The sequence below is a fragment of the Styela clava genome, chromosome 8 (genome assembly GCF_964204865.1).
Source record: "Styela clava chromosome 8, kaStyClav1.hap1.2, whole genome shotgun sequence".
Classification (NCBI taxonomy): domain Eukaryota; kingdom Metazoa; phylum Chordata; class Ascidiacea; order Stolidobranchia; family Styelidae; genus Styela; species Styela clava.
In genome coordinates this window covers 22,615,072-22,640,068 of record NC_135257.1, presented here as the reverse complement: position 1 = coordinate 22,640,068, position 24,997 = coordinate 22,615,072, and the positions used below count along the sequence as shown (strand labels likewise).

The window sequence follows — 24,997 nt, the reverse complement described above, 5'->3', positions numbered from 1 at the left end:
CGATCCGGACAAAACTTGTCATGTAGGCCGGGGACGGTGTTCATATGAACGGGCCAGAGGAAGTGGGCCGAAGAAGACGCTCGAGTGATTTCGGCGCCGTTTCGAGGATGTTTAGCTCGGCTTCCGGGGCGGAAAAACGTTTGCCAGAGTATTGGAAACTTTTCCAAGTAGTATTGGGGGTGGGAGTAAAGTCTTCGCCCCCCTAAGGGTTGAGTAACGTGTGTAAAGCCACGCCCACTTCAGTACTATTGATTTTGGACGATTCTGAGCATTTGGAATGGAATATCAGGCTAAGCGATGCTCGATTGTCAAAAAGAATAACAATTCAAATATTTCACCACCGGCAACTTGGTAATTTCCTCTCCCCGTAACGCTCAAGTGACGTCGAAAAGTTGCTCACCTCAGATTGAAGATATCAAGAAACAAAGTAGATAAGAATAGTTGGAAAAATTATTTGAATGCTTCTTTAAAGAATTTTATTTGCCCTCACTACCCAGTCACGCTCCAGCGATTCTGGCTTATTTATGGCCTCTGGGAGATCCCAGCAGAAATCTGAAAACATGGGCTTGGCTGGAAAAATTACAAAAATTACGGCTACAAATAGCGTTGTCTAATGTGAGGTTTTTTCTAAATAGATCAAACATGCTCTGTGCCCGTTTGCAATAAACCATGACTTTTTTCATTCAGTTAATACTTAACTACACCGAGATGGAAATCCCAATCGTTTACATATTAATCTCCGTCATCGCGTCATCCTTGTGTCAAGATGAAACAGTGTTTCACTGCACTTCCAATCCGGGTTGCCAGATTGCACTATGTGATCCGATTGCTGTAGGATGGGACAGACCAGGTTTCAACATTGATGAACATCTGCAAGACAAAGAGTACACGATAACATGCAAGTCCAATAGTACTGTTCTTAGCTGGCTTGATTTCGCAGCCAGAAATTTGGGTATGGTTGTTTTAATTGCTTGATTGAATAATTAATTTTGAAGCTCAGTTTTGAGTTTTTACCTAGAAATAATTTATTTCAGCAATTTGAATGATGCAATCGAATCTAATAAAATCTTCAATTTTTATTCAGATATCACTAGTATTAGAATGGGATTGGAAAAGTTGGAAGACAAGTTTAATGGAAAAATTGAGAGTTTCGGAAAAGAATTTTCTGGTTAGTGTACGATAACCCCTAACCTCAATAAAATGCTAAACCTTTCGCTTTCTGGAATTCCTGTTCTGTCTATTTCAAACTTTCATTTCAAAGTACTCGAACATGCAGCCATCTGTATAACTAAAACTTACCTTTTAAAACAAAAGAGTAAACATACATAAAAATGAGAGACCTAGACGTTATAAGATTTTCCTCGTAGTTTACATCGTTAGATTTGAAATAAACAATATTTTGAGAAGAACCACAAAACACCACACTCTGATGAAATCAGAGAAATGGAAAAAGATTCGTGCGACATCGTGATGGTTTTTTAATCTGCCATCGCTAATGCCAAAATAAATTATTGACAAATACTCAAAGTCTAGTGGTAACTGAACTTAACTTTAATCTTTTCTCATATTTTCAGTGCCGGAAGATTTTTCCAATAATATAACAAAACGAGTAAATGCAACGATTCTTCTCGTCTTATTTTTACGTCCCAATCATATTCTCAATACTGCAACAAACGTATATAAAGATCTACTGGATATTTTTATTTTCAGACTTGGACGAAATGAATGAAAAATTGGTAGGAGACAACAATAAGATAAAGAAAGGTGAGAGCAATCAAGAAAGTCTCAATACTGTTTTTCTATTTTACTGAAATGTTTTTACACATCTTTAAACTTGGGTTACTGCTATGACACACAGAGCTATTTTATCTGCTGCTTCGAAATCCTATATAAGTTACAATGGTAAACAATGTACTATTTCATACTGAGCTGAATGGTATTTTTAAATGTTATTCTTTCATTAGATTTGATTAAAGTACAAAACATGAATAATAGGTTGATGGAAGACAACGAGAAGATGAAGAAAGGTAAAATATGTCGAATAATATTGTTTGTTGACGAAATATATATCTGCAAACAATTTTTTGCAATCGAGTAACCACTATGACAAAAGCATTCTATGATCTGCTATTTCTAAATGCAATATAAAAATTAAAAACATTATTGTTCAGTTTACTGTGAGCGTCAAAATGCTATTTCTCATTAGATTTGACCAAAGTACAAAACATGAATATTAAGTTGACAGAAGACAACGAAATGATGAAAAAAGGTAAACTGACGAATAACTTTCTTTGTTGACATTGTTGTTTGTCGCGATATGTTTTAGGGCTGAGAGTGAGTAGAGTGATCTAATGAATACTTGTAACATTTGTGAAAGGTTTGGTGTTCACAAATTCTCAGCTTTTCCCAAATTATTCTTTGAGGTCGTATAAGTATCCCAGAAACATTGAAATATTACCAAACCACTTTATGAAAATGACAATGTTATTCTTAGCATTTGTGAGCAATCTCCAGAACCTTAATTAAGATTTCTTGTTTGTCAATAGAGAAGTATTATAAAGTTTGAAATTGGGGGAATATTTTACAAATTATTTACAAAATATTACATGGCAAAATTGGTGATCAATTTATGCATCGAAAGCATTCTCCCAAACACTTTATTTAGGAAAGTGATTGGGAGAATGCTTTCGCAGCTTAAACTGTCTACAAACTTTTCCGTGTTTTTTTTTTTAAATTACTGCAATGGGACACAGCGACAAAATAAGCCTGTCTCGACCGTAATTTGAGTAGAAAAATGACATAAAACAAGTGAAAATAATATGATTTTTTTGTACGCCCGTAGATGTGAACCAAGATGGCGGACACCGTAACGAAGTATGTATACCAAGTTAGAATTAGGCTATAATTTCAGGTACAAATATTACAGGAGTCACTCGGCTAGTCCCCGAACTCGTAATAGAACTAAAATTAAAAAAAAAGTAATAGAGTTATGGTCTAACCCTAACCTGGTACATATATTATGTTCCGGTGTTCGCCATCTTGGTTCACATACTACGGGACGCCGAGTTTACTGAAGATATATATACAATCTTCTGTGAGCTTGTTTAAGATTGGTAAGTGTGGCCAATTATTCCCAACTTTATACTGAACACTACAAAACGTCAGAAGTTTGTGAGGTAGAGGAATGCGTGGCGGAAGCTTCGTTGTTTTGGCAAGTGAAAACAAAACAGATACTTAATTTTCAATACTTTTCAATAATTTAGTTTTCAATACTTATATTAACATTTAGCGATATCCCGTATTGAACAAAAACTTGCTGTTATGAAGAAGCCTCAACTGATTCCAAAGGGATTCGGACAAATCAGCAAACCAAAGCCAACTCCTCATCCAGGTAAATATTTCATCCAATTTGTAGTTTATGAATATCTGACAAATAATTTACATTATAGGTATTATAGAACATAACATTGTTTTCAATTATTGAATATAGAAAGAAAATGGGCAATATATGATAGACTTTGTTGCATTCCCAAATACGATAAATTGAGTCGGCTAATTTGAATATATTGAAATATAGTTAGAAGTCTGTTTGCTTTTTATTTGTAGCAACGATTTATTGAGAAAAATATCACTCGTGTGGTTTTACATTGAAATAAACTGTCGTTACTTTTCAGAAAATTGCAAATTAAAGGTTGGAAATATCTGTTATTTCGCTGTGATATTTGGCGAATGGGATGTCGTATACAAAAAAGCATTTGATATTTGTAATGAACGTAACGCAGATGTTGGTTTAATTCGAGATGAAGAATCTTACAATGCTATTATAAAATACTTGAGAAAGAATATTCCAAGAGGAGAGGATATATGGACCGGAATCCAGTTTGATCCAATGGTTAGTATCTTATGGTTTTGCTATATATACTCTTGCATAAAATATATTTAATTTTACCAGATCAGTAGGATAAGAGTTCCGATACGAACAAAGGTGGTTAGAGGCAATATAAGTTTGGTTAGAACAGTATTTTGCGATTGTATTCGTCCGCGTTGCACAATACGTACTTGTGGACAGGGATGGCCATTTCCGAATACTAAACTATTCCGAATACATTCTAAAATAATGTTTTCGAATCTGGAATTCCGAATACATTCTAAAATCGAAAATAACACATTTTTGTTTTAGTTCATTAAAACCCAGTAAATTAGGAAATGAGTTTCAATAGAAATATCAGAATAGAGCCACAAACCAACAGTATATGTACACAAAGTAATTGATAGTTTATAGCTATCAATAAAAAATAATAGCAACTTGTGACACAGTCAGTTTATTAAAATTATTCACTTTGTACAAATGACCATATGAAAAGATAGCCAAGGAGTGGTCTGAAGCTTTCTATCATTAGTACCATGATATTACGATAATAGCCAAGTCTATTGACAAAAATACTACTTGTATTCAGATAATTGTGTATATTTTCTAAGGGTAATAAAATTTATTGGCAATACAGGCAACAGCAATCGAAAATCCATTATGCCTTTAAAAATTCTAATATTTAACCAGTATATTTGTATATTAATTCATGTGTAACATATTGTTGTGTTTGAAATTAGAAATAATTAGCAGAGGATAGATGACCACCACTGCCGGCCGCGCAGCCAGGATTTTCGAAATAGGAAATTACCATTGCCGCCTGTAACACTCGCCGCGATTCCGCGCTCGTTAAAAGAGCCGTCTTTTCAGCGTATAATGATCATTCTGTTACGTAATTGTTACGTAAAATATTCAATCCATGACAACTACGAGATTCTAAAATATCTTTATATATTAATTTAATGTGTCCATTGTAACTCGCGGTTGCTTCTTCTTACGTCAAAAAAAAACATTACGATTCGGTCCACGGCGATCTGTGACCTAAAATTACGAGATAAACTGCCTGATGTATTTAATTTTAATACATATTTTTGCAATCTTGCCAATTCGTTATCGCCGTTAAAAAAATCTCAAATAATGATATAAAATCCTGTTAAGTGTAGAGTATAATTCATTTCATACAATGAATATACATATAAAGTTTAACAGTAAATTAAAAATACATATTCATCGCCGCGATTATGCCACCTGTTAAAAGAGACGACTTTTACAACAAATAATATAACAACGAATATATATTTTTCTGTTGTGCAAAGTGATATATTCGTGACCGATACGGGCATATTTAAAATGTCTTGCTTTATTAATTTAATTGTCTCGGCAAGTATTCAGATGTACTTGTTAACAGTGACTCCGCTCAATTGAAATGCTGCCACTCTGATTATTTTTAGATAAAACCGTTCGAAAAATCAATAAATATGCTGTAACATCTCAGAGTAAAATTTATTTCATCATAATAAAATTGATTGAATATACTTTAGATTAATTATATTATATACATCCTCACAACCCGGGAAAAGTCACGTTTCAAACCTTGTATCGTGTTAACACGAAAATATTCGACGGCAATTTAAAGTACTGGATAATCAGGCAAATCCCGCCCTCAATTCGTGACGATATGTTTCTAAACATAATGTGTGCCAGGCACACGAAATTTTGCGACTTTCACTGCCTAGAAAAGCGTTTTTTAAATTTTCGCGGGCCTCAATAAAACTTATATTGTTTACAGTATTATTTTCAGTATTTTAAATTGCCGCTTTCCAATCAAAAAGTTGCGTTGTCTTTAGAAACTCGCCGCTGATGGGCGTATTTACCAGATTCACAATTCCGTGCGCGTACAAAAATAAAATAATTGTCATCGTCATCGTGGAACAAATTTGCGGTAAATTTTCGTTTTAGAGAAAATAACACAAACGTAAAGGCGTTTACGGGCCTAAATAACATGTTACGCCGATGAGTGATGAATACAATCATGCGCAAGTTTCTATCGAGAATGTTTTCATTCAACGGAAACGTCTTGAAAGCGGCGTCGAAAATGTGTGACGTCACACAAATATCCGATATTCTTATGAACGCTAATTCCGATATTCGAATGACGAGATATTCGAATACATTCGAATACTTTATTCGAATTGGCCATCCCTGCTTGTGGAATTGGGTGATAATTCATCCACATCCCAGCACCAGCTGAATTTGAACCTTTGTCTTGATCTATTCAAAGTTATATCTATAGTATATTCTGTATATAATCCTAGTAACATAGTAATGGCTTAACATAGGAGTTCTGTACAAATGTCTGCCCAGCGTGTGGACACGAAGATTTTGTTTTTCATATCGCATGAAAGACTGGCAATACTTGCGTCTACAAATGACATTTTTGTTGATGAAAAACACAATTTATGATTTTCGATTTAATGTGTGATCGAGCATGATTCAGTGATGAATGCTATCAAATAATTCTTTACAGACTCGTGACGTCACACCTGCAGATTTATTCACTAAATGGTATCCGGGCGATCCATTTACGGGAATTGAATATAAAGATCGCACAAATGTTTACCTTGTTGTCAATTCCGACCCAGATGAACGTAGTCAAGGGATGGTGAATGGTGATCCTACCTGGAAGCAGAATGGAGTCATTTGTGAGATCCTGATCTAATGAAACGTTTGGATTTATCATCAAAAAAATATTATTTATAGAATCTCAACTAAAAATCATACCATTCGTATTTTGATGAATACAATATATAAGACTGAATATCAATTGTCAACGGAGTTATATGTGAGATCCTGATCTAATGAAACATCTGCCTGGTTGTATTTTGTTCTTCTTGATCTATCATCAAAAAAATATAAATCATTGAATCCCAATCTGAAGTTTGTACGATTAGTCTCTCCAATTATCAATGTAGATAATCAAAGCTATATTAAAGTTTAATAAAAATAGGTAACTTTTTAAACTGAATTTCACGTTATCCGATTAAAAATGATTCCTGATTTTTTAGTTATGTAAGCATACCATTTAAAATTATAATTTATCAAACAAAGTCGATTAATATTTTCAGATTTAATTTACCACATTTTATCGTTTCGTTGATTGAAAATGTTCAAATTTGAGCAAAGTTCAGAGATTTATATTTTTGATTTGAGTAATTTGATGGATAAATTAATACAAACACTTTAATTCGAAATAAATGTAGTTTCCGTGTAATATATTCGTTTTTCTTAAGTTTTTCAGAGGGATCAGTTTGAATGAGCTGAAAGCTGAAAAGGTTTCGCAAATTGTTCACAACATTGAATAAATACATTAAAGAAAAACTTGCTTATTGCTCGATGCGTTAATGAGTTCAAAATTAGAGCTCGACCGATATATCGGCCAACCGATATATCGGGCCGATATTGCGTGTTTGCCGATATATCATATCGGCCCAACTGGCCGATATATCTGGCCGATATATATCAGCTTTAGTCGCTTTTCCACGTTATAAAAAATGAGTCTTTTTCCCCGGGAAATATCTGCGGCCGAGCGTTTTCTTTTTTTCGCTTCTCTCATTTTGCCTCTCAATGAACAGAGAGTTCTCTTCTATATTTCTCTCCTTTATCTCTTCGTGTGGCGCAAAATCCTGGCCTTCGAATATCTTGCGTCCCCATTAGACTTGCACGTAATCGACAAAAATCAATTTCGTAATTACGACAAAATCGATTACGTAATGACCCCGTAATTGCGATATTTTTTCACGCATTTAAACCTATCATAAAAACCATTTGAATCCACTTCTTTTCCGAATGGGACATCGAAGTTTGGTTTTCATATCACCGACAGTACTACACGCCGGCGAGAGATGTTAAAGACAAATACCAAGGAGTGAATTCAAATTGTATTTATTCTGATTTTTATCTTTTGTGTTGATTTGATTTTCCTTTATCACCTTCGCAAATTAACCGTCCCAATTTTATGCGATCAATTTTATCATTACCAACACTGGTATACGGATATTTATGACACAATAATTGCCTTTTTTTAAAATCGACTTTTGTATTGAATAAAAATGTCGGGTTTCCAAGTTATTAATCAACGACGAGCGTATTCTTTCGTTTGATTATACCTGCGCTTGCCTCGCGACGAAGACTTGTTATTGCTCCGTTTTTTACATTATCCGACTTTGCTACCTAGTTAGCATTTTGCAATAATTATTGATGCTGAATTATTGACGATATTCCGATTACCAAGCTTCATTTTATATCAAATCATTTCGCGGCCTAAATGTTATAACATTATTTGCGATAAATTTAGATCACATATTAATTATTTAGCCGGCGGTAAATTCTTACCCGTAACTCGTTGTGAATTAATGCTAATAAATTCTATTTTGTTTTTTAATGTGCTGTAATTTGTATTAAGAAAAGTGATTGAGTGGGAAAAGAAAGTAGCCTTCTCTCCCTTTACTCCATAACGGCGGTAAAATTCGTCTCATGTCTGTTTCACGGAGAGAAAGAAAAATACGCCTTCCGGAATAACAATCAACTATCACACATTCTTATTTATGGTTATCAGCGCCGAATAAAAAAGATACCAAATCGTGAAGACAAAAAAGTCTGTCGGTGTTAATTGCGTTACGGTGATAACGCTCATAATAATATCGTTTTGATCGTAAAACCAAACGCTCATACGGGGTGGCGACTTTACGTAATTTGTAACTTCCCTTCCGTAACTCGAAATAATTACATAAATCCCTAAATTACGTGCAAGCCTAGTCCCCACCTACTACTGTATGGATCAAAATGGACTTCTATAAGCTTTTTACTGATTGCCCTTTCTGGTTTCACAACTCGCAAAAGACAGAGAAATGGCCAAATAACATGAAGTCTTGTGGCTTGAATGGAGTCCCAGATCGAAGTTGAATGTCATTACCCAATACCCACATACACTCACGATATATCTGGTATCTAAAGACTACTGCTTATGAAAGGGCCAGATTCTATTACAGACTGAGTGAGGTGGTTTATGATATTTGAATCCAATATTTTGATCTGAAAAACCAGTTCTCGGACCACTTGACATAAAAAAAAACTGGAGAATGGAGATGAAAACGGCAGAAAAATAGAATTTAATCAGAACAGTTATGCTTAGATGCAATGGTTACCCCGCCATTCGTGCCTGGACTCTCCCATCATTACGAGCGATACTGGAAACATCAGGTCGCTTAAACGTACTTAAAAGGCCAGTTTCAGTTAGTAAATTTTGTTCAGCTTTCTTGTTTTTTGATTTTTAACACTATACGTTTTATTTCAGCCCGAAGACAATTAAGACAATTTGCGTAGATAATTTATTTGATTGAGCAGAAATTTAATATCATTGGATTAGGTTGGACTATCCGTTGGATCCTACTACTCGTAACATAGACTAGGAATTTCCCGGACAGTATTAAATGTTTTTAAGTCCGAAGTCAACCACTCTCTACTGACATTTCCAATACGAAAACAACCGATATATTTATTTTGGAGTAGGTTATTGCATGCAATTTTTTTTCTCATAGGTATTGTTTTTACTGTTATTAGAAGACCTTGCATTGGACCAATTTTTACCAATTCTATCATTACTCTTTCCACTTTCAGTTATGAGCTTTGGACCTTGGTTAGAACAAACTTAGGGGCAGTAATAATCCGAAGTGAATCGTGCACCAAGCTATCTTTGTTCATACAGATTCGCCAAACATACGCGAACGCTTTGTAGGTTTGAATTCCAGGAGAATTATGAAAAAATTGGCTGACAAACTTCCGCAAAGTTTGGGTAATTTTACGCTTGGCTTGTATTAGTATTCGCAAACCTATAAACTTATTGTGTTTACTCTTTAATTACTGTTGTATTCAGATAACTTTCCTATAGATTTAAATAGAATATGTAAATTATATTTTAAAATTCAATGCGATTTCTCTATAAATAGAATATTTTAAAATACTAAAATTAATTCTTCGATGTCATCTCATAATGAACTTCACGCGACATCGCTAATCCGATTAACTTCTGAAACTACGTCACGACATACTGAGCTTCTGTAAAAATACAAAATCGTTAAATTTTTAAGCATAAAAGCGAGGCGGTGGAACTGGTTCCATTACATTTGAACCCACGTACATTTGAACACATGACAATTGCACCTGTATGCTATTGCACCTATGGAATTTTTTTTGTTTCACGGATAGGTAAACCCATACTAACCCTAACCCATGGGTTTTAGCACCCGCATATAGATTGAACCCGTGGATATACGCATGGATTCAAATGTGCATGGGTTCAAATGTACGGTCACCGGTGGAACTATATCAGTACAGCTTGATATCGACTATATGAAGGCAACTCGCTGATAGAATAGCTCGCAAGATTTTTAGACTTCGAAAAAATAAGAAACCGCCTATGATACTTGGTAATATTTGAACTTACTTATGTGATTAGAAGTCTTGACATCGTTAGGTATATAAGTCTTAATATGAGTTAATCAATTTTAAAACTAGAATCATCAACCGCAACGTCATGATGGTACCGGGAGATTGCAATATAGACAGACAATAGATCCGAATATAGTCGTACTCAAAAATTTTCCGATAATAGAACAAATATTTCGCATGTTAGTGCGATGTTAGAAGGGAGAATAGCGAATACTTATCAATATGATTTATGTCATGTGTTGTCTAGCCAAACACATAAGGCATATACAAGAGGCTTAATGTATTATTCAGCAAGCATTTATTACGGATGACTCCTCAGTCAACAGAAACAGTCAGATTAACATACAACCAACACAGCCTAACACAAACACAGAATACCAGTACACGGCATGTCTACAGAGAACATCACTAGTGTGAAGGTCATCTTCAGTGACCTATGACCTAACATGATCACTTATCATGACATCCCCCTTGTTAATCGATTCCTTCTGTATCTTGTATCATCAGGAGTCTCAACATAATATGATCTGGGTGTATAATGTTTACCAACCACAATTGCAGGAATCCATTCACCATCACGTCTGATTCTTACAACATCTTGATTTTGTAATTTTTTCATCTGCCTAGCAGATCTATCATGAAATTTCTTCTGTTTCATCTGTGTTTGATGCAAATGAGAGTGAACATTCTTTGCAACTTTTGGATTTAAAAATTTCTTTGAAACAGGTATTTTCGACCTTAGCTTCCTGAAAGCCCTTAAAATAGCACGCACAATAGAAACTTCAAAAAAGCAAATCGATGCAATGAAAAATACTTCGAATGCATGCGATACAAATATGTTCAAGAAAGAAGAAAATTCAGAGAATAACAATCTGCAGAAATCAAGAAATATAAAAAAGCAGACACAGAAGTCAAGATCTTATGGAAAAAGAACATGTCAGTACTGTGGAAGATTTCATGCTCCAAGATCATGTCCAGCATTTGGCAAAAGATGCAACTATTGCAAGAAAATAGAACATTTTGAATCCGTATGCAGACTCAAGTCAAGGAGGCCTGGACGAAATAAAGATGTTTGTACCTTACAAAGACATGCAAAGACTAACAATGCTGATAATAGTGAAGACAGAACACCAACATTGTACTGCCTGAATGATGTAAATTCATGAAATAATAATAAACATAGTTGGCATGTTGATGTCAAAATTCTTGACAAATCAGTCAATTTCAAAATTGACACTGGTGCTGATTGCAATGTTTTATCTGAGAAAATTTTTGATGAGTTGAAAGTCAAAAATTTGAAAATACATACTACAAGCATAATATTGAAAATGTTTGATGGCAGAAAAATCAAACCTAAATGTAAAATATGTGTACCTTGTGAACAAAAAGGCTTCACAAAACATATTAATATAATGATAGTCAAACAGGATGTACCATCAGTACTTGGTTTGAATGCATGGATATTGCTTTGGGCACACTTTCAACTCTTCTACTAGCACTCTTTCTACTTTACATGATGTCTCGAGACCTTGCTATGAGCAAATTTGCAACAATTATATCAAGCACCGGTTCCACATCTAGTGAATGCTTTTATATATATACATTTATATTGACTTATATGTTCATTATAGAAACGTACTTGTCTTTTGAATTCCGACTAGTCCCCTATACCTCTGAATGAGTGCGTCATGATATTTCTATATAGTCTCAGTAAATCATGGTGCCTTCAATTCTGATTGAGTACACGAAATACACAGATATAATTCCACTTATTACACAAAGTACTTCTCTTTTAATTGGGTAATATATTCCTGTCGTATTATCGAATCTGCTTAGTGTAAGGGTGCGGTGACAAGAAACCATTAAACCAACTTAGCAATGCTCAAAGTCAATAAACGACATGCAATTTCGTACAGTGAGTCTTGTCGGTAATCATTTATTTCAATTTCTCTGCTTATTCAGTTCATTTCAAGCCTTGCGCGTTCTCGTGAGATAAAATTTATTTAATATACCTACGCCGTGCTTAACCTGATCCCCCTGAAAAACGGTATTAATAAAATCGGAAGATTTTACACAGAAACGGGATTTATTGCTAGTTAATAACTAGGCAAATTTGTAACATCAGGATATTTATACTTCTGAACTTGGGTAAATCAAATTTTGCCGAACTCTAAACTTTGCCAAATATATATCAAACAGAAGCTAAATTTATAAATAGTTAACGAGTTCTTCCAATTTCCAATATCTAGTAAATCAAACTTATATATATATACAAATTTCGTAACGTGATTTTACAATTTTATATAGTTAGATCAGCTAAACGAATCAATTTAACAGAAACACCTAGTCTTCATCAAGTCTGAAACACAATTTCAACAAAAATGTTTGCATAACTGAAAAATTCCATAATTAAGAATCATTCTTGAATTGGAATGTTATGAGATGCAAGATAAAAATTATTGTTATCAAACGCAAATTAGTTTAACTAATTGTTCCTTATTTCATTTTTATCAAACGCAAATTAGTTTAACTAATTAAACCCTATTTCAATTATTTTTTTGATATTTACTGTTATATGCTGTAATTATTACAAATACCAAAGGTATAAATTTTAAATCAGGATTCAATGATGTATATTTTATTGATGATAGATACAGAGGAACAAAATACAAACAGGCAGACGTTCCACTATATCAAGATCTCACAAATAACTCCACGAAGCTCACAGGTAGGAGTAGCCTTCCCCCATCCCTTGAATAAACGGATTTAAATTTAACGTTTGTGCGATCTTTGAAATCAATTCCCGTGTCCAGTTTACCTGGATACCATTTACTGAATAAATCTGCAGGTGTAACGTCACGAGTCTGTAAAAAAAATTCAAGGGCCTTTATCACTGAATCATGTTCATAATAACAACTTTCATGTGAACTCACCCAGATTCACAAACAGTCGAAACGCAAACAAATATTCAATACATCATCTGCGCAGTTGTAGCTGATAAACCAGCCCAAGTTATCTCAAACATCTTTGGCCGTGGTCACCTCACACTCAACCCATATCGTAATGTATTTTATATTCCTACACAAGAGAATAATTGACATAACCATAAGATACTGACCATTGGATCAATCTTAATTCCTGTTCATAACCAAATGTCACGCATATCCTCCAGAATATTCTTTCTTAAGGAATTTGTAATTGCATTATAAGATCCTTCATCTCGGATCAAGCCAACATGTGAGTTACGTTTCTTACAAATATCAACTGCTTTGTTGTACACGACATCATATTTACCTCGTATCGCAGCAAAATAGCAGATGTTTTTCCATCTTCAATTTGCAGTCTTCTGAAATGTAATGACTGTTCATTCAACTGAAATCAGATCAAATGATAATTTTCAATACATCGTACAATACTTCAGTTTATTTAATTCAGCCGCCTCAACCGGTCGTGTTTGGGCATACAATGAAGTCTATCAGATAATGCTTATGTTCTTCCTGGTTTCAATTATTGTAAAGAATTGTCACATTATAAAACAGCTGTAATGCGAAGTATTCACCTAGCCTAGGGAAAAAAATTGGTTTTAATGTTGTTGTTCGAGTCGTAGTTGTTGGTTTCAATATTGTTGGAATCTTTGTTGTTGGTCTGGTAATCTGCCTGGATCCATTTGGAACCCGCTGAGGCTTCTCCATAACAGCAAGTCTTTCTTCAATTCGGAATATCGCTGAATGTTAATATATCCGTTAGACGCAATCTATCTACCACTTGCCAAAATAACAACGCTTTATTCAGTACCGCAATTCCCTAATTTCTGGCATTTTTAGTGTTAAATATGGAGTTGTAATAATAATTGACAATAATTGGCAAAATGTACTATTCTTAAACAAACTCACAAAAGGTCAAATATTTCTTCAGAAAAATCGTGTAATTTTTACTTCATTTTCAACATGTAGTTAGTTATATGTAACATTATGTAATTATATGAGTTATTTCACAAAATATCACTTCTTCAAATAAAGTTATTGGGAGAATGCTTTCGCTGCATAAACTGTTCAACAACTTGAAATATTGCCATTAAATATTTTGTAAATGAATTGTGATTTGTAAAAATGCCTTCCATTTCAACTTTATAATATTTCTATACTCATAAACCGAGGGTCTTGTTGACAAATTCTAAGAATATCATTGTCATTTAGATGAAGCGGTTTGGTAACTTTTCAACGATGTTGCTAATATACTTATATGACTTCGCAGATATACTCACTCTGAGCACTAAATTATACCCCAGTATGCTAAAATGTCAACAATGAAAACTATTTGACATATTTTATTAATATTATTAAAATTATTCCATAGATTTTACCTCTTTCCATGTTTTCGTTGTCTTCTGTCAGCTTATTATTAATGTCTCGTACTTTGACCAAATCTAATAGGAAATAACATTAAGGCGCTCAGAATAAAACGAACATAATAATATTTTTTAGTTTATTTTATGAAATGCATTTCAAAACAGCAGTTCACAAAACGCGCTTGTCATAGTGGGTACTGAAGTGGAAAAATTGTTTGCAGATACATATTTCGTTATTCAACAATATTATTTGACATATTTACCTTTCTTCATCTGTTCGTTGTCTTCTGTCAACTTATCATACATGTCTTGTACATTCAAATCTAACAAGAGAATAACATTTATAAATTATATTCGGTAGATCAAAATTGAATATTATATTGTTTACAACTTTAGCTTATATAGGATTCCAAAGTAGCAGTTGAATAATTATTATTACTTATTCTCATCCCGCTTCCCGAAACTGTCAACTTTTCTTTTTATGTCATTGAGGTTCTTTTCAAGTTGTCTCCATCCCGTTTTGATATTTCCGATATTTGAATGAATATTCATTCATAACACTCATAAAGTTCCTGAGCAATCAATTTGGGATAATTGTTTTCAAATTTTCAGAAATAGCAAATTAAATATCTGCTCTTATGCAAGACAAACGAATCTAACAATATAAACCTAAAGAAAACTCTTAACGTTTGGGTCTTCAGTCCACTTTTTTCCATTTTTTTGTTTTGAAGGATAAGTTTCTGTTAAACAGTCGCATGTGTGTTCGAGTACTTTGATATGAAATAAAGTTTGAAAAAAAAGAAACAGAATGTAAGAAAAGCGGGAGAGTTTAGCATTTTATTGAGGTTTGGAGCAACCGTACACTGACCAGTAGTTATTTTTTCGAAACTCGATTTTTTTCATGTGGGAACACTTTAAAATAATGGGCTGTATTATACAGAAAAAAATGGTAATTGTCTCTATGAGGCCACCTAGCAAAACAACTTGCGGAGAATGAGAGCCATAACTATCTTGGCCCTCAACTAAAAGCAGAAAGAGAACTGATATAGAAGTTGCAAGTTTGCTCAAAGCAAGATCCCGAGCCTTCAACTAAAAGAGTAAAGTGTACAGATAGAAGAGTTGCAAGTTTGCTCAAACCAAGTTACCGAGCCCTCAACTAAAAGTGGAAAGAGTGCTGATAGAAAAGTTGCCAGTTTGTTCCAAGCGAGATCCCGAGCCCTCAACTAAAAGTGGAAAAAGAGTTGCAAGTTTACTCAAACCAAGGTCCCTGACCCTAAACTAAAAGGGGATTAACTACTGATAAAGGGGTTGCAACTTTGCTCAATGCAAGGTCTCGAGCCCACAACTTGAAGTGGGAAGAGTACTAATAGCAGAGTTGCAAACGACGGCTAATGTTCCAAAACAAACTTAACAAGGTTGAACCAGTCAAAATATTTGAAATGAATTTTCATAATATATTGAACAGATTTTTCCTTTTTCAGTCGAACACACAAAACAATTAGTAATATGAGATTTAGAAATATTTTTCTAATGTTTAGAATATTAATTTATTTAGATTTGCCCATCTATGGCTAGAAGATTTGCTTTCTCACGGCTTTGTATGTAGTGCACAGTAAATATTGACGTTCAATATTTTTCTTTTTCTTAGAAATCAATGCACAAACCTAAAAGGCGTAGCAGACTCGCGTCACAACTCACAAAAGACAGAGAAATAGCAAATGACATTAATAATGTAAGTCTTGTTGCTGGAGAGTTTCACAAGTCAAAGTTGAAACTCATTGCCCACAGGCCACAACTTTACCACGGACATAGAAATCTTGTATCCAAGAACTACTGGTTATGAAATAGACTCTAGTCTAGGAAAATCTATTACAGCCTGAGTAATGTAGTGTCTGATATAGGAGTTAGATATTTATTCCGAGGGAGAGGAAAGCCGATAAGACGGCTCTAATCATATTGCGAAGCACGGCCTCTCATTCGCTTACCAGTCCAAGTCGGGTATTGGATTAGTTAGCCAATTATTTGTGTTTTCGGAAACATGGACTCGTTGATGAAAGAAGCCGTAACTGACCTGTCCTGTATGGGACCATGTATCCTCGCATGGGATTCGGACCTGCAAACCCACGCAGGGTAATCAGAGGTGCGGTGGCGAGCGTATTGCTAACGCTCTCTCTGACCGCTTGACATGTATGGCGACAAAGAGTTAGTAAATCAGTGAATCAGTTCAACAATCCCCAAGTTAACTCGACAATGTATACGCCCAGTAAAAAAAACTTCACAAACCGGCACGAAATTTCATAATTGCCGACCGCAGCCTTATCATATACTTACTGCCAAGCTTTTGAAACTGCGATACGAAGCAAAATGCATTAACCGTTGATTTGATAGTTGATTTTAAACCCTGTTTTTTTTTTAGCCTGAAGACAATTCAGTCGACCCGGAGGACGGATCACCCTTGACCATTAATGAGAGCGAAATAGACGACCCGTTTAAGACTCGTCACGAGATCCCACATGAATAATATTTTATCTTCGATTTATTTATTTTTAAAAACTTTTCGACGATAATTTATTTTATTGAGCAGAAATTTAATATCATTGGATTATGTTTGGCCAATAGTTGGTTCTAACTAATCTTAAGATAGACTAGACAATTTCCCTGAAAGTGTTGTATGTTCTCAAGTCCGATTTCACCCGTTATCTACTGTATATATTTATATACATTACACAACAGTTTTCCACAACATACGAAGAAAAAAAATATTCATACTTTTCAACTGGGGAGGGAAGCGGCGAGGAATCAAATCTGGTTATCAAGCAGCGACGCCCAATGATCTAATTAAAAAGATCAGGAAGTTTGGTTGCGGAACTACTGTTTTTATCTAGAGCTGCGTTTCCCAACCTTTTTTGTTCGCTGACTAATTTCTCACTGGCGAAAACCTTTGCGGATTCAATGTGCGCATATTGCAACCGTACTCTGTGTGAAGAAGCAATAAAACCAAACACAACGGAATTTGAACGAATTTGATAATCAGAAATTCGCTGCAATTACGCCACCGTTAAAAGGGCCGACTTTTTTAGTGTATAATGGCCTTTTCTGTCTCACTATATTCAATCCATGACAACGACGAGAATTCAAAATGTTTTTCTATGTTGATTGTGTTCATGGTAACTCGCGGTTGCGTCGATTTACGACAAGATGATAGCATTACTTGTTTAAAATGCCACAGCAATATGCTAACATAGTGCCCGATTATATTTAGTTTTGATACATAATTTTAGAGATCTTGCCAATTTGTTATCATCGTTAGAAAAATACTACTATCTGCTATAAATTTCCTGAAAGTACAATTTGATTCAGTACTTAGTTAAAGTATATTATATTAGTTAAAATATAGTTAAAGTATATTAGTAAATCAAGAATACATATACACCTTGTTGTAATATTAATTTAATGGTGATCATTTTAATCTGCGGTTGTGTTGACCAAATAAAAGCAATACTAATCAGAAAATATTATGACAATCCGTGGACACAAAAATGCGCTGTAAAGTGACCGATTATATTTTGTTTTGTTTCGTATTTTTGTGAATTCAACAAATCTGAGCTGTTCGTACAACACTTACGACGCTCCAGTACTGTACGTAACAATGTGGAGGCCGAAGGGAAAATGCCCTGGTATATTATATACTACAGTATCACCCGAAATTTTGCGATTTGCAATGTCTAAAGAAGCGTTTTTAATCGGTCGCGTACATTCATAAAACAAATTTTATGGTGTTCTCCGTTTAGTATTTTGTATTGCCGCTTTTCAATTTAGAAAATTTGGGTTGCCATCATTGACACTAACTAGAAAAAAAAAAATTATTCCTTATTGTTCGAACTCGCAAGAAACACCACGCGTGCGCGTGTTTTCTTCGGAAATTCGCAAGTGAGTTGTGAAATCCAATCGTTTTGACCTGTCGTGTCACCTGTTACCAGATTTTTGAATAGTGAATTGCTATTCTTATAGTTGAATATTCGAATTTATGCCCAGCCATACTCAGTATCTAGTAATAAATGACTTGATTAATGTTATGTGAAGAAAAATCGCTTTTTATGTTTTATGTGAATTTTAACGTAAATTGTAACTTGGCTGATAGTTAACTTACGCAATAACGTTTGAGGCCCGCAGTGAATTTCTGGCTCGTTGCGGACTCATTCAAACGCTTCGCGGACTCATTTGAGACCGCGAACTCGGGTTGGGAAACACTGATCTAGAGTATAGCTAATATATTATACAGAAAATTAATCACTAATATATTCAGGGATATCTCTGGGAAACGGCAAACGAATATCGGACCATTTAAATTTTCTTAATAAAATTTTCTCAAAGCAAGATCACGCGCCCTAAAATAGGAGATTGATCTTTGAGCTGAGGTTTGCGACCAACAAAATGCCTAGATCTACTGAGGCTATTAGGAATTACAATATGAGATTTTTTCCCGTGAATACGGATTGGTGCAAGACTCAAAATAGTTCGGGTGAAAACGATTGAAACAGCTATTTCAATATTGCTGATTGGCATTGATGTAACCAAGACAGCATTAGGCAAACCGTATCTGATTTTCAACTATCTTCTTTTATCGATAAATTACAAAATTTTTTGGTAATTTTACAGCATATGCGACGTTGTAAGTTATAACAGGTGGCGTTTACTTTTAATTACTTATAAATTCATTGTTACTTCACTTTAGATTTTAACGGCATATGTAAACTTATATTTCAAATTCATCGTGATTTCTTTAAAAATAGTATATTGCAAAATACTAAAATTAATTCTGCGATGTAATGTTTATTCCATCACGCGATATCGCTGATTCGATTAAGATCTGACGCTACGTCACGACATGACAAGCGTCTGCTTTCATAAATATCCGAATGCGGTAAATTTTTAGGCATATAAGCAACGCAATGGAAATACATCAGTATAGTTTTATATCGACTATATGGAGGCAACTGGTTGATAGAATAGTTCGCAAGATTTTTAGAGTTCGAACAAAACGAAACGCCTATGATACTGGTAATATATTCGGACTCGTTCCTTATGTGCTGAGAATTCTTGATATCGTTAAATTTCAGAAGTACTAATATGAATCAATCAGTTTTAAAACCGGATATTATCAAACACAATGCCTCTTGGTTGTTAGGCAACCGAGAGCATTTTAGTGCGAAAGCACAGTCAGTGTCAGAAATCGTTTCGCGTAGGGCAAAAAACTTGTCATGTAGGTCGGGGATAGTGCCCACATAATCGAGCCAGAGGAAGTGGGCCAACACGGGCTTTCAGTAATTCGGGTGTGGTTACCTGTCAATCAAGACACGCTCGAGTGATGTCGGCGTTTAGAGGTTGTTTACTTCGGTTTCCGTGGCGGAAAAGAGTTTGCCCGAATATTGAAAAGGTATTTTCCAATAGTATTGGTGGTGGGGGCAGGGCCTACGTCCCCTCAGTAGTGATAAAACGTGTGACAAGCCACGCCCACAAAGGTATTATTGATTTTGGACGATTCCGAGCACTTGGAGTGGGATTTCAGGCAAAGCGATTCTCGATTGTCGAAGAGAAAAATTAATCGAATATTTCACCACCAGGAACTTGGTAATTCCGCTTCCCCGTAACGCTCCAGTGACTTCGGAATGTTGTGCATATCAGATTGAAGCTATCAAGAAACAGAGTAGATAAGAATAGTTTGAAAAATTAGTTAAATGCCCTTATTAAAATTTTGTTTTTCTCATATTCTCTAGTCACGGTCCAGTGACTTTGGCTTATTGCAGGATTTTGAGAGGTCATATCAAAAATCTAAAGACACGGGCACGGCACACCGAAGGAACGTCCGCTTTTTACCTTGTCCAGAACTTTGTTTTACGATTCCCCTCGCAGGTAGCAACAAAGGAGCGACCTCCCCTCGATGGTTTTAGGAGACAGAAATATAGTCTGATAGATTATGCCAACGTCCAATATGAACATACTCTGGAAATTTTGAACAATTTTCAAAAAAAGTTTGTATATAAGAGGAGATAAGCAAAGAAGGAGGTAAACACTTAACAATGTGCTTTTTATGCCAGTTAAACAAAGCTACACCTTATCTATAGATGCTCATCGCTACTATAAGGATATGATGTTATAAAATTTTATGTCCTTTTTAATATTGCCATATTGCGTGTGGATAAGCTATGCCATCTTTAAAAAGTCTAAGCCGATTCTGAGAAAGATCATTTTTAGGATTTTCTACGCATCTTTTAGAAAAATATGCCTTTGCTTAAATCGACCACGTTTATTAGTATTAAACGCCTTTACAAAACGCCCATGTCTATCATGAATTTCCAATGTCGCTTTTAAAAGACCTTTTCTTATTCTATAAATGCTAGTATGCTACGCTCATTTTTACTAACTCGGCTACAAATAGCGTTGTCTGATGTATGTAATTTTCGAAATAAATCAAACTTGCTCTGCGCACGTTTGACATAACTCTTTATTTCTAACTAGAACTTTTCTTCATTCAGTTAATACCTGACTACACTGAAACCGAGAGATGAAAATCTCAATCGCTTTTATCCTAATTTACGTCTTCGCTTTATCCTGGAGTCAAGATGAAACAGTGTTTCACTGCTCTCCCAAGCCGGGTTGCAAGATCGCACAATGTGATCCAGTAGCTGTTGAATGGAACGGACCAGGTTTCAACATTGATGAACATCTGCATGAAAATGAATTTCCGATTACATGCAAATCCAAGCATGCGCCACAGTCTCGAAATACTGCTGACTTGTTTCCTTTAGTATCCAGGAATATTTTAGGCAAGTATGATAGTTGTTGAAGAGCGTCGTTCAATTAGATATAAAAAATTATGAAAACATTGGAAAGAATACCGTTTACAATTTTTATTTTATGTTATATATTGAAAATAATATTTTTTTATCCGGTAGATCTGAATCCATAAACATATAGGAGCGCAGAACATTGAGTGCAGAATCAAATTTTTGCATTCGGACATGGCATCAAAGTGTTATCATTTACCAACGATTTTTTTGTATTCTGATAAAATTATTTGAATTTATATTAATAATTTCTATCTTCATCCAGATATTGGAAATATAAGATCGGATTTAAGGGAACTGGAAGAAAACTTCAAAAATAAAATGGAAAAAACTGATGGTTCTGGGAATGACGGTTTGAATTCTTTATCCAATTAATTTTCATTGACAAATAGCTAGGAATATGTTCACAAATACTCAAATGTATGTAAAGTTTCTTTAAAAATGTTTGTGGTCAAACCGAAAATTGAACTGAAATTCAAGATGTTTAAAACAGAGTTTATTTTTCAACAGAAAGTGACAGCAAGTTAGAGGAACATTCAGCAAAAATTAACAAACTTGAAAGAGAAGTTGAACAGCAGTCTGGCGAAATAAAGAAGTTGAAGAAAAGTTGGTTATATATTCGTCTACTCTACGATTGCGATAAGAGTGTATTAGCTGAATCACTGAAAACAAATCGAATTCAAACTTTTATGAAACACGAGGGAAATTATTCAAATCGTGTCTATTAGAAATGTTTAATGGATACAGTTCGCGCTTTCGTTGAACCTATTAAACGCAATGCATCAGTGGCGACTGGCGACCCATCTAACATTGACAATCGTGATTGTGAGACTCAATTGGGAGCTGAAATCGGAGAGTGCGGTACAAAACGCAACCTTTTATCTTCTTATTTTTCATAGGATTTGAAGAGCTTCAAACATTGAATAGCAATTTAGTAGAGGAGCAGACAAAAACTGCGCAACATACTATTGAGATCAAAGATTTAAAAAAAGGTTGTTGCACATTTCTGACTGGTGAAGTTGTTTTTAGTCTCCTTTCTAGTAATTAATCTTGATAAAGCCAAAGGTTTTATAGCTTCAAAATTAGCTTAGCAAAGTTAGGTGAGATCTTTTTTGTTTAGAAGTTGGGTCATGAATGCAGTTTTCTGAGAGTTGGGTGCTGCAGTCGTGGAAAAATATTTCACCCATTCGACTCGGAAGTGCTTGGAACTCTCTCCGACTCATTGAATATCCCTGAGACCCAAAAAGCTACACTGACGGACTCTACATTATGTTTCTGTTTTCAGATTGGACTGACGTTCAACAAACGAATAACATTTTGGTGGAAGAATTGAATGAACAAAAGAAAACAAACGAGCAGATGAAGGAAGGTGCAGTGAATTATTTAAAAAATAATGTATATTTCCTCATAGCAGACATTTATGATACTTAACTAATATCACAAAAACGTTTTTAAGCTGATGTTTTTAGGGACAATATACGAATAAAGATATTAAATATTGTTTTCCGAACTTTTGAAAGCTATTTCTTCATTAGATTTGATTCAAGTTCAACAAACAAATATAAATTTGATAAAACAACTGGATGAACAGAGGAAAACGAACGATGAGATAATGAAAGGTATTTATATGTTATTTTAGATCACCGGAATACATTTGAGTGTAATAGTTGAAAAGTTACAAAGTAGAAAACCTCTTGCTCAGAATAGCAGTTTTTGTAGTATGTTTTTTTTATTAATATTTTTCCACGAACTACTTTATACCAAGGTAGATTTTCAATTAATTGAGCGGAAAGGTTTTCTGGCTTCTGAATGGAAAAATTGTAGGAGACAGGTCTAAATGACATTATTTCCCCGACAAACTACTCTTTGAGCCTGTCCAAGAACAGTAAATTTTGAAAACAACAAAGATGAACACAACATTGGATTCGACTCTTTTTCCAGTCGAGTACTTTATCCAATCTAAGTTGTAGTTTATGAATATTTGATGAATCATTGGCATTATATCGTTTATCAAATATGACATTATTTTCAATTATTTAATTCAGGAAGAACATGAGCAATATATGATAGACTTAATTGCATTACCAAATACGACCAGTTGAATCGACTTATTTTATTAGATTTGAATATATTGAAATATTGTTAGAAGTCCTTTTGATTCATATTTGTAGCAACGATTTATTAACAAATATTACTCGTTTGATTTTGAATTTAAAATAAATTGTTGATACATTTCAGGAAACTGCAAATTGAAAGTTGGAAATATCTGTTATTTCGCTGTGATACATGATGTCGTCTACAACAAAGCAGTTAATATTTGTAAGAAACGTAACGCAGATGTTGGTTTGATTCGAGATAAAGAATCTTACAACGTGATTATGAATGACTTAAGAAGGAATATTCCAAAAGGAAGGACGTGGTTTAGAATATGGACAGGAATTAAGTTTGATCCTATGGTTAGTACCATATGATTATGCTAAAAATTCTTTCGTGTAAAAATTTAATACAAGATAAAAAGAGTGTGGACAGAAACACGGCCAAAGATTTTAGGGAAACTTGGTTTAGTTCATTATCTACAACTGTGCAGACGGTATCTCGACTACTGTTTACATTTCACCTTTTTTTCTGATTCCGGGAAATTTACTTGGAAATTTTTTGCAAATTTATTTATTATTCTAAGTGGTTCAAGAGTATTGCTGCACACTAACACAAATATATTTCTATACCATTTCGTCTGACCAGAGACAGACTTCTTCAGACATACATAGTAAAACAATAACAAGAAAAGCAGCTACGTTCATATTTCAACAATAGGTGAAAGAGTATGGTTTTATTGATTATTTATTGTTTAAATATGCATAAAGTATATGACGAAAAGGAAAAATAAAAACATTGAAAGGTTAGAAAGCATAAACCCCAAGATTAACTCACGTAATCAAGTTATGACGTAATCAAGTTATGACATGGTTAATGTCCCATGTAAAATACGAATGTGCTGTCTCATCCCATTCCTATAAACAAGCTTTATATTACCACTAGCCTAAACTATGGATTCGCGTTGCTCGACCTTGTTTCTCCAAAAACTTGACATGATTTTTGCATTAGCTTTGTCTGACTTGCTGCTTCGTCGTACATTAGAAGTCAGAAGATTCGTTTTGCACTGAACTGCCCAGAGTTTAGTCATTTAGGAACTATGCAGTGTAACAGTTTTGGACAAATCTTCACCAAGCGCATGAGCATGAAGCTTTACATGATAACAAATGAAAGACTAGAAAAACTTGCGTTCACATTTGACCAAGCATGGATCGATAATAATATATCGTATTTTGATTGACGAAATAGGTAATCCAAGGCAATAAATTAAATGTTTGATCGAGCATGATCTTGTGATAAACTCTAATGCTTTTCATTTCAGACTGGTGACGT

General features: G+C 34.4%; 2 protein-coding genes across 2 annotated transcripts; both read left to right on the top strand.

The window, feature by feature from the left end:
* The first annotated feature begins 699 nt into the window (after nucleotides 1–699).
* Nucleotides 700–2,206, top strand: LOC144425894 (uncharacterized). Its single transcript, XM_078115663.1, has 5 exons — nucleotides 700–952; nucleotides 1,085–1,168; nucleotides 1,711–1,764; nucleotides 1,965–2,027; nucleotides 2,172–2,206. Exons 1-5 carry the CDS (start codon nucleotides 709–711, stop codon nucleotides 2,204–2,206), a joined length of 480 nt encoding a protein of 159 aa, XP_077971789.1. The 5' UTR covers nucleotides 700–708.
* A 772-nt stretch (nucleotides 2,207–2,978) lies between these two features.
* LOC144425607 (uncharacterized) lies at nucleotides 2,979–6,842 on the top strand. Its single transcript, XM_078114931.1, has 3 exons — nucleotides 2,979–3,391; nucleotides 3,675–3,892; nucleotides 6,396–6,842. The coding sequence occupies exons 1-3, from the start codon at nucleotides 3,322–3,324 to the stop codon at nucleotides 6,585–6,587; spliced, it is 480 nt and encodes a 159-aa protein (XP_077971057.1). The 5' UTR covers nucleotides 2,979–3,321; the 3' UTR covers nucleotides 6,588–6,842.
* The last annotated feature ends 18,155 nt before the right edge of the window (nucleotides 6,843–24,997 follow it).

Bases quoted from the DNA above. Each gene is read 5' to 3' on its own strand.
- LOC144425607 (XM_078114931.1), top strand. From the start codon at position 3,322: ATGAAGAAGCCTCAACTGATTCCAAAGGGATTCGGACAAATCAGCAAA. The intron at 3,392-3,674 runs GTAAATATTTCA...GTTACTTTTCAG, and splicing joins AAAGCCAACTCCTCATCCAG to AAAATTGCAAATTAAAGGTT. The intron at 3,893-6,395 runs GTTAGTATCTTA...AATTCTTTACAG, and splicing joins GAATCCAGTTTGATCCAATG to ACTCGTGACGTCACACCTGC.
- LOC144425894 (XM_078115663.1), top strand. From the start codon at position 709: ATGGAAATCCCAATCGTTTACATATTAATCTCCGTCATCGCGTCATCC. The intron at 953-1,084 runs GTATGGTTGTTT...ATTTTTATTCAG, and splicing joins TTTCGCAGCCAGAAATTTGG to ATATCACTAGTATTAGAATG. The intron at 1,765-1,964 runs GTGAGAGCAATC...TTCTTTCATTAG, and splicing joins CAACAATAAGATAAAGAAAG to ATTTGATTAAAGTACAAAAC.